Source organism: Mus pahari, chromosome 12, assembly GCF_900095145.1.
Source record: "Mus pahari chromosome 12, PAHARI_EIJ_v1.1, whole genome shotgun sequence".
Classification (NCBI taxonomy): Eukaryota; Metazoa; Chordata; class Mammalia; order Rodentia; family Muridae; genus Mus; species Mus pahari.
The window spans coordinates 14,172,711-14,182,845 of record NC_034601.1 but is presented as its reverse complement, the minus strand read 5'-3'; the positions used below and the strand labels follow the sequence as shown (position 1 = coordinate 14,182,845).

At 48.0% G+C, this 10,135-nt stretch overlaps 1 protein-coding gene across 1 annotated transcript in view; it reads right to left on the bottom strand.

The window, feature by feature from the left end:
- The window catches only part of Txnrd2 (thioredoxin reductase 2), a 51,399-nt gene that overhangs the window by 39,228 nt on the left and 2,036 nt on the right, over window positions 1-10,135 (bottom strand). Inside the window, exons 2-5 of the mRNA XM_021209476.2 lie at window positions 8,643-8,708; window positions 3,403-3,459; window positions 2,407-2,551; window positions 1,669-1,743 (exon numbers count right to left, since the gene is read on the bottom strand). Coding sequence (XP_021065135.1) covers window positions 1,669-1,743; window positions 2,407-2,551; window positions 3,403-3,459; window positions 8,643-8,708 — 343 coding nt within the window. The remainder of the gene's footprint in view (window positions 1-1,668; window positions 1,744-2,406; window positions 2,552-3,402; window positions 3,460-8,642; window positions 8,709-10,135) is intronic.

The following is a 10,135-nucleotide window of genomic DNA, read 5'->3' as shown; positions in this document are numbered from 1 at the left end:
GTCCTGGAACTCACTTTGTAGACCAGGCTGGCCTCGAACTCAGAAATCCACCTGCCTCTGCCTCCCAAGTGCTGGGATTAAAGGTGTGTACCACCATCGCCCGACCTACTCCCAGTCTTATGGAGGCATTTGTCAGTTGATATTCCCTCCTCTCAAAGGCCTCTAGCTTGTGTTGAGTTGGCACAGAACTAGCCAGCAAAGTCACTATGTGGCTAAGGATGACTCTGAACCCCTGATCTTTCTGCCCCCACCTCCACAGAACCTGCAAACCAGGGTTACAGGTGTGCACCACCACCATACCTGTCTTGAAAATTAAGGTTTTTCAAACACTTCCTCTGCAGACTCAGCCTTCAGGGCTGGTTAGACAAGTAGGGCCATGCAGGCTGCTAGGAAGCAGAGTTGGAGTTGGGCCGCACACACATGCAAATAAATAAACGCATGTAAAGATGGTTTTAATGAACGAGAAAGAAGAAACACAACTCCAGCCCCGGGCCAGCTGCCTGTGGGAAGGCACACCGGGAAGCCAGAGCACTTGGTCTGTCAAAACAGGGACAGAGCTATGCTTGGTACATCCCAAGAGCCCCAAACTGTGACTGGCAGAGGGAGGGAACCAGGTCTCCAAGAGGGAAGTCCCATGGGAGCCGTGCCTACCATATAAACTTAAGTACTGAGGCGGTCAGGGGAGCAGGCACGGTGAGGCTGTATGAACAGGGCTATGGTAAGCACTGTCCCATCCTCCCATCTCAAAGCCACACGGAAGCAGTACTAATCAGTGTCCAGGTCCCTCTCCCTTCCTCTCTGGTCCAGCTTTCTCTTATCTTGGCAATCAAGAGAGAGCTTTAATAACATAGACATGGGCTGGAGAGATGGCTCAGTGGTTATGAGCACTGACTGCTCTTCCAGAGGTCCTGAGTTCAATTCCCAGCAACTGCAATCACATAGTGGCTCACAGTCATCTGTAATGGGATCCGATGCTGGTGTGTATGAAGACAGCAACAGTGTACTCATATACATAAAAGAAATCTTTAAAAAAACAGTAACAGGCACATAGTAAGCATGCCACACTGGGCCTCTCCAGTGGTTAAAAGCACTGATTGTTCTTCCAGAGGACTGGGTTTGAGTCCCAGCACCCATATGGTGGCTCACAATCACCTGCCATAACAGTTCCTAGGACCAACATCCTTTCCTGACCTTTGTAGGCAACAAGCACACAGGTGGTACACAGACATACATGCAGGAGCACACGAGTGGAAAGCTGCCCCTCATACCGTCTGCTGCCTGACCCAGGGCTCACCAAGCTCCATGCTCTAAACTGTGGAGGAACACAGTGGTCCTCCTGTCACCCCCTGGGTGACCAGCCTGTCATTGCTCATCAGTCCACCCAGTCCCATTCACAGGCTGAGGCCTGCGGCCTCTCCTGCCTGTCACTCTCTCATCAGCTCCAGCCATTCAGCTAGCACACCCTTCTTTTGCTGTCATTTCCCCAGTTCCAGGCCCCTGGGGCATCCCCCACCAGAGCTCTCATGTTATAACTCTCATGTTATAACTCTCATGTTACTAACTGTGCTGCAGTGAATGCTTTCACGGGTATAAAATAACCATAAGAAGGCCAGGAAGGTGGTGCCAGGGCCACATCACATGGCCACTGGGTCCTGAGAGTTTCAATACCTGTCCTGCAGTTGGACACGATGACCCCAGTTCAAGGACTTCACATGGTTTTGCACGGCTTCTGCCATTGTCTTCCTGTTGACACACACACAAAAACATGAAACCCACAGCAGCAGAATGGGCTTCAGCATTCATTCAGGCAGTAAGCGAAGACCACGTACCTCAGGAATATTGGGAAACAGAAGTATGGTAACTTTATTTTTTTGGAGGGGGGCAGGGTTTTTCTAAGTAGCCCAGGCTGGCCCCAAGCTTAAGATCCTCCTGCCTCAGCCTTCTGAATCTGGGCCACAGGTGTACCCCACCATACCCATTTTGCAGATATGTTTAAAAGGCTGAGAGTAAAGAAAATCCCTTGTAAACTGTACAGAAGCATCACCTGTCAATAAAAAAGTCTATGGCCAATGACCTGAGGCAGGAAATAGGAGGTGGGACTTCCAGCAGGTGGGGAGAGGGCGATTCTCTGGATGAGAAGGGAGGAGACAATCACATAAACCTGAATAGAAGTAACTAGCTAAGTGGTGGGACTTAGAAGAGAGTAAACAGGTAATGAAGTTAAGAGACAGTCAAGGAGCAAGTTAAGGCTTTTGGCCCAGGCATTTATTCATGTATAAGAAGTCTCAGAAGCATTATTCTGGGATCAAAGAGGAGGCCAGGTGGAAAAGCTCACGGTTACAGATGAGTGGCAGAGAGCAAATCTCTCCTCTCAAGGGGACCCACCCGAGGGCAAGGGCTTCTCACCAGTTGTGTTGGACAGGCTGGGCCACCTCCCAGCCATAGCGGTGAGCATCTCTGATCATGCCCCCCAGCAGTGCAGCCTGATGCATCAGCTTCTTGGGTATGCAACCCACGTTGACACAGGTGCCACCAAGGCCCCACTTGGTACCTAGAATATCAGAAAAAACACATATGTGTGTGTATGGGTGTGTGTGTGTGTGTGTGTGTGTGTGTGTGTGTGTGTGTGTGTATGCATGTGTATGTGTGTTGCAGGGGTCAGAACCCAAGTCTTTGCACATGCCAGGAAAGTATTCTGTCACCAAGTCACCCAAGCACTGGTAGAAATAGATTTGATTTCCCATGTAGGGGAGTGCAAGAGGCTTCCATTCTGCAGGTTCAGAATGCCTTTAGGACCTTCTATTCTGTGACTTGAGCTTGGCCCAACTGAGCCTTCCCATATGGATTTGCTCCCTATGTCTATACTCAGAATCATTTAAAAGAAAATTGAGATGCTGGAGAGATGGCTCAGTGGTTAAGAGCACTAACTACCCAGGTTCAATTCCTAGCACCCACATGGCAGCTGACAACTGTCTGTAACTCCTGTTCCAGGGATCTGACTCCCTCACACATGCAGGCAAAACACCGATGTACATAAAATACATTTTTAATTAAAAATTGTTTTGAACATTTTATCATTTTTGTGTCTATGGGTGTTTTGGGTCAATGTATGTGTGCAGTGCTCACAGAGGCCAGAAGAGGGTGTCAAGTCCCCTGGGGCTGGAGGTACAGCCAGTTATGAGCCAACAGGTGGGAATCAAACCTCAGTGCTCTGGAAGGACAGCCAGTGCTCGCTCCATCAGCACCCACCAGTCATTTAAAACAACAATGTTGTAGAAATGTTTGTATGTCGAACAAGACACTCTGTGGGGCTATGGGCATATGACTTTAGGCTGAATATGAGTTGTGTCCTGTGTCCCTACTCCCCTACTAGGAGTCATGGCTTCTGTCTGGGTTGCCTACCTCGGGGAGACGGTTCCACATAGTCAGCCACAGCCACCTTCTTTCCTAGCTGAGCAGCTGAAATGACAAGAACATCTGCAGGTGAGCATGACATGGAGCTGGCATGGAGCTGCCCAGCTTTGTACCAGCCCTTCCGGGGACCCAGCCAGCTTGCTGCCTGCAGGCAGGAGGCCCGCAGCCTCTCTGAAGATTCCAACGTTCACACCCGACACTGAGGACATGAGAGGATGCCCCGCTCCTAGAGTTCCTGCTCCCAGCGACTGATGTTCAGGGTGAGCCAAGTCTAGACTGACAGCACACAATTTCAGCCTCCCCAGCCACCGACAGAGTGGCTGTGGCACACAAGGACCACCTGTCGGGCAGAAGTGAGGTGGGGACCTGGGGCTGGAGGGAATGTATGATGTTACTCAGCATAAAAAGGAGGGCCGTCTTGAGACAAACTGTATCATGAATGAACATGGATGACATCCCAACAAGTTAAAGAAATGACAGAGATTACATTATCCCATTGATATGAGGTGCTGAGAAGAAGCAAAACCTAAGACAGAGAGTAGTGGGTACAAGGGTCAGGGAAGAGAAGGGATGAAAAAAATGGGGAGGGTGATTACTAATGAGTAATAATGATAACAACAATAATAGTAATAATAATGAGGGTACCCAGGTGAAGATGAAAATGTTCTAAATGATGGTGGTTATGCACTATTAGGAGGTGTGGCCTTGTTGGAGGAAGTGTGTCACTGTGTGGCGGGCCTTGAGATCTCCTATGCTCAAGCTGCGCCCAGTGGCACACAGTCTCCTCCTTGCTGCCTGTCGCTCAAGATGTAGAGCTCTCTGCTTCTTCTCCAATAACATGCCTACCTGAGCGCTGCCATGCTTCCCGTCATGATGATAATGGACTGAACCTCTGAACCTGCAAGCCAGCCCTAATTAAATTGTTTTTTTATAAGAGTTCCCTTGGTCATGGTGTCTCTTCATTTCAATAAAACCCTAATTAAGACAGCCAGCCTGTGGGATGTCTTCTTGATTAATGATTGTGGGAAGATCCAACCCCTCTGTGAGTTGAGCCACCCATAGCTGAGTGGTCCTGGAGTGTATAAAGAAGTAAAGTGAGGGCTGGAGAGATGGCTCAGTGGTTAGGAGATCTGACTGCTCTTCTAGAGGTCCTGAGTTCAATTCCCAGCAACCCTATGGAAGCTCACAACCATCTGTAATGGGATCTGATGCCCTCTTCTGGTGTGTCTGAAGACAGCTACAGTATACTCATATAAAATAAATAAATCTTTAAAAGAAAAAAATAAATAAAAAAGCAAGGCCCAGGGAAGCAATCCAGTAAGCAGCACTTCCCAGCAGCCTCTGCTTCAGCTCCTGCCTCCAGGTTCCTGCCTTGAGCTCCTGCCCTGACTTCCTTAATGATGGACAGCGGCTTGGAAGGGTGAGCCTAATGAAGCCTTTTCTTCCCAAGTTCCTTTAGATCAGACTGTTCTATAGCAACAGAAAGCGAACTGGAAGCACAAGTCAACATGAAGACTATGAAGTATTGCTGTGAGGCCCTGACCATGTTGTTTTGGGAGGACTCTGGCAGTGTTTGAAGATTTAGGCTAGAAAAGCCATTGAGTGCTCAGAGCTTAAATGGCTGTTCTGTGGAGGCTTGGAAGGAGAACGTGGAGAGAAATGCAGATGATGGAGGCCTGGCCTGTGACGTCTCAGAAGGACAACTAGTGGGGTTATTCTTGTGGTATATTTGAATTAAGACAATGGTTTCTGGTCAGCTGGAGATGAAGCATCAGCTATGACTAAGAGACTAACCCTGCTGAAGTGAAACCTTTGCTTTACTAGGACAATAGTTACCGGTCAGCTGTAGCTGAGAAATTAGCTTCAATTAAGAAACCAACATCATTAACCAGCAAAACTCTTCCAGGAAGCCAGAGTCCAAAGGGGTCAAGGCTACATCTCAAGCTGGCAGCCAAACTTGGTAATGTATAAGAGTATGCCACAGAGTGCTGGTTTGCCTGAAGGAGCCGTGGGGAGAAGTTGAGCCTTGGCACCATGTGGCAGGGTCAGAGTCTCTGCAGAGAAACATGGAGACCATTAGTGAGGGTCAGCCTCACTTGTAGTGAATGCCTTAGCACACTGGAGATGCCAGGACCACAGGATGACCAGCAAGGACCGCGCAGCTGTGATGTGGAGCTGGTCAGCGCCTACAAGAAGGCCTATGTGTGCTGTAGAGGGCAAAGCTGGAGAGGTGGAGCTGCATAAGGCTTTGGAGCCCAGACCTTGGACAATGAGCTACAGGGCTTGATTTATACTGCTGGATGTTGGTTTTGCTTTGATCTAATTGTAACTGTGCCCTGGTTCCTCCCTCTCGGAATGAGTATGTAACTTTTTTCATTTTACAGGAGCCTGAAGTTGAAAGACTTTGAACTTTCAAAGAACTATTGGAGTTTTTAAAAAAGAACGTGGACTTTTAAAGTATTGGCATTTTTAAAGACTGTGGAGCTTTTAACTCTGTATTGATTTTTGACCTTGTGATAGTAACCTGTGATCTTGGAGATAAACAGGAAAGGGAAGTTTATGGCTCAATAGTGATATCTTCATGTATCAGAATGACAAAGCATCAATTATACTGGTTAGTTTTTTGACAAAAACTAACTTTATAAAAGCTGGTAAGAGGGAACCTCAATTGAGAAAATGCCTCCATCAGACTGGTCTGTAGGGTATTTTCACAAGTCTGTGAGGGTATTTTATTGATTAGTAATTGATGTGGAAGGGACCAGCCCACTGTGGGTGGTGTCATCCCTAGCCAGGAGGTCTAATGGTTTCTTATCAAAGCAAGCCGGGGGAGTCAGCTAGTAAGCAGCATTCCTCAGTGGCTCTGTCCTACTTCCTGCCTCCAGGTTCCTGCCTTGTCCTCCTGCCCTACTGTCCTCCGTGATGGAGGTTAACATGGAAGTACAAGCCAATTAAAGACTTTCTGCCCCAAGTGGCTTTTGTTGTTTTGGTTTTTTAAATTAATTAATTATCTATTTTATGTGAATACACTGTAGCTGTCTTCAGACACACCAGAAGAGGGCATCAGATCCCATTACAGATGGTTGTGAGCCACCATGTGGTTGCTGGGAATTGAATTCAGGACCTCTGGAAGAGCAATCAGTGCTCTTAACTGCTGAGCCATCTCTCCACCCCCCCACCCCCACCCCCTAAGTGGCTTTTGGTTAGATGTCTTAGCATGGCAATAAGAAACAAGCTAGAAATTCACACACTAAAAACTGTAAGTGGGCCGGGCGGTGGTGGCGCATGCCTTTAATCCCAGCACTTGGGAGGCAGAGGCAGGTGGATTTCTGAGTTCGAGGCCAGCCTGGTCTACAAAGTGAGTTCCAAGACAGCCAGGGCTACACAGAGAAACCCTGTCTCGAAAAACCAAAAAAACAAAAAAAAAAAAAAAAAAAAAAAACAAAACCCTGTAAGTGGGTGGAGTCGGGGATGCTGGGGGAGGGGAGGGGAAACTGCAGCTAGAACATAATAAAAAACAAAACAATGAGGTGATCGCCTGTAACCAAGCACTTCAGAGGTGTGGGCAGAAGGACTGAGAATCTGGGCTCAGCCTGGGCTATATAATTGAACTCTGTCTCAAAACAATTTTATTTTTATATCTTTTTAAATTTTTTTTTTATTTTTTTGGGATACAGTCTCTATTATGTAGTTGTGGTTGCCTCTGAACTCACTGGGTAGGCTAGGTTGGTCTCTAATTCACAAAGATATAGCTGCCTCTGCTTCCCGAGTACTGGGATTAAAGGTGTGCACTACTATACCTGGCTGTCCTGGAACTTGCTCTGTAGACCAGGATGGCTTCAACTCACAGAGACCTGCCTGCCTCCTGAGTGCTAGGATTAAAGGCATGCACCACCACATCCAGGGATACTGAATCCCTTGTGACTTGTTACAGAGAGTTGCAAGCTGCCTCACAGGTGCTGGGAACCAAATCCAGGTCCTCTGCAACAGCAGCCAGTGCTTTTCACCACGGAGCCACCTTTCCAACATCTTCCAACATCTCAAAAAAGATTTTTGATAAATAAAGAGAAAAAGAGCTGATGAGATGGCTCAGTGGTTAAGAGCACTGACTGTTCTTCCAGAGGTCATGAGTCCAAATCCCAGCAACCATATGGTGGTTCACAACCATCCGTAATGAGAATCAAAACAAAACAAAACAAAAAACTATAGGCCAGAGCGAATGGGGCTCGAGCAAGAGGGGCCCGGAGCAAGTGTGTGTGTGTGGAGATAAATAAAGAGGCAGAGAGAAAGTGGAGGGAGAACAAGCTACAAAATATTGCTGAGAAAATGGAAGGGGAAGAAACCCCCAAAAGAAATACATCATATACTCAGCTGCTCCAGTTTCCCTAGAGAATTCTACACACACATCCAAAGCTGGGCATGGGGGCTCACATCTGTAATGTAAACACTTGGGAAGGTGAGGCAGAAGGATCTGGAGTTCAAGGTCAGACTCGGCTATAGAACAAGTTCTGGGTCATTCAGGGCCACGTCAGAACCTGTCCCACAGAAGCCAAACCAAGGGGGAGGGAGTTGGGAAGAGCGATGGGCTGAACTGTATCCTTTCTGCTAAACTCCACGAGTCAGTCCCAACCCTCAGTACCAAAGAGGATGACTGTATGAGAGAGAGCGGCAGAGACACAAACACACGGCTGTATTTGGAGATAACGTAAAATGAGGTTACAGGGTGGTCCGTCAGCCAGCTGACTGGTGTGTTTGCTGTAAGGAGACATTAGGATACAGGGAAGTCCCCATGAAGACATGAGAGACATCACCTAAAAGTCAAGGAAAGAAGCCAGAAGGAGCCAAACCTGCTGAGTTTTTGATCATTAGACTGCCAGCATCCAGGAACTAAATCAAAGCCAGGTGGTAGTGGCACGTGCCTTTAGCCAGCACTCAGGAGGCAGAGGTAGACAGATATTTGAGTTTGAGGCCAGTCTGGCCTACAGAGTGAGTTCCAGGACAGCCAGGGCTACACAGAGAAACCCTGTCTCAAAAAAAAAAAAAAAAAAAAAAAAAAAACCAATAAAAGTAAATTTAGAAAAAAAACAGGACCTGTGTGGATTCCAGATTGGAGGAGACACCTGTTCCTGGAACATTCTGCTCCTGGACACAATGGCCCATCCTCTCCTACGACACCCCAACGCTTCGAAGTCCCAACACACCAGAAGAGACACAAAATACAAGCTACATACCTTCTTTGGCACAAGCTAGGCCACCGGATCCCCCACCGATCACCAAGAGATCAAAGCTCTGCTGCCCTGGTGAGGAAGGGGGAAGAGATAAGAAGGCACCAGACCCACACCTGACCTTGCTCTCACTCCCTCAGTTCTGTGTGGTACAAGGCACTCAGGGGTGACCATACCGTCCGCACAAATGAGACACCAGTGAGTGCTGAGACTTACTGCTAGGGCGTATGTCCATCTTTGCAAAAAAAAAAACCTCCCCAACTCCCCAAAAGAGTCTCAGAACCCAAGATTTCACTCAGTGTCCTGAGCCAGACAGAACAAGAACATTTTCATTCCATCTACATGCTTTTCAGTGGTAAAGGTGACTCATCATTATAGCAACCAAGAATATATATATATAGTCCCTCCCACACAGTCAAGAGTCTCAGGGTTGTCCTCTGACCTCCACATGTGTGCCAGGACCATGTATGCACTCACACCCATGAACACACTAAATAAATACATGAGTCAAATATAATACTTTTAAATGGCCACACCTGTTTTTGAATCTGCCTTAAGTAGGCAAGGCCACAGAAAAAACCCTGGGCTCCCATACCCTTCAAGGTCACTGGCCTTCACCCCACCGCAGGAACACACAGATGAACGTTAGAGGTGGCCCATGGTTTGCAGCTCCACAGCTGTATCTACCCCAGGTTCCAGTCCTGAGAAGGCCTGAACAGTTACAAATTATTTGATGGCTTTAATGTGCTCCTAAAAAAGGAAGCAAGTTGGCATGAGGACCAGCCTGGCAGGCTTTGTGTGCCAGAGGTGGGAGATCCTCTATCTTTACCCTGAAGAGGGATCCTACCTTCCATTGCTGATGCCTGTCCTGTCTGTTGCCCGAGTGGGGCTCCCATTGGGTCATACCGCTCTGAGGCCCCCTACATTGTACGGTCTGCCTGTTTGCTGCCAAACAATTGGCAGGGCTGGCTTATCGAAGGCCACTTGCTTTCCCACAGTGCACACCCAGGAGCCTGCTCCCTGATAAAAACTTAGAAGGCGGCCACAGTGAGAGTTTCAAGGGTCAGTATGAGGAAGGATACAAGAAGCCTACCGGGGCCCTCACATCCTGGCCTTCACTCACTGTGCTTAGGCCTGTCCTTCTGCCCACAGCTCATCTCCAGAACATGCCTCTGCTTCAGCTCTGCCTGGGGACCCACCCACCATGTTCCTGCTTCAGTTCCTTTCTATCCTCTAGAACCGGGCCATAGGAATCTAATTGACATGACAAGGTCCAAATAAAGGGCCTGGCTGCTCTGATAAAGGAAGATGGTCTCCTAATGTATACCTGCCTGCCAGAGAGGCCAACAGTCTTCTTATCCTAGCTCTTGTTTGGATGATACAACACCCTCCCCCACCCCTCAGCTGGAAAACGTGGGTCTATTCCTGCTTCAAAAGGACAGATGGCAAAGCTGACCTGGACTCACAAGTGAACTCTGGAGTCATATGGCAGGTGGCAT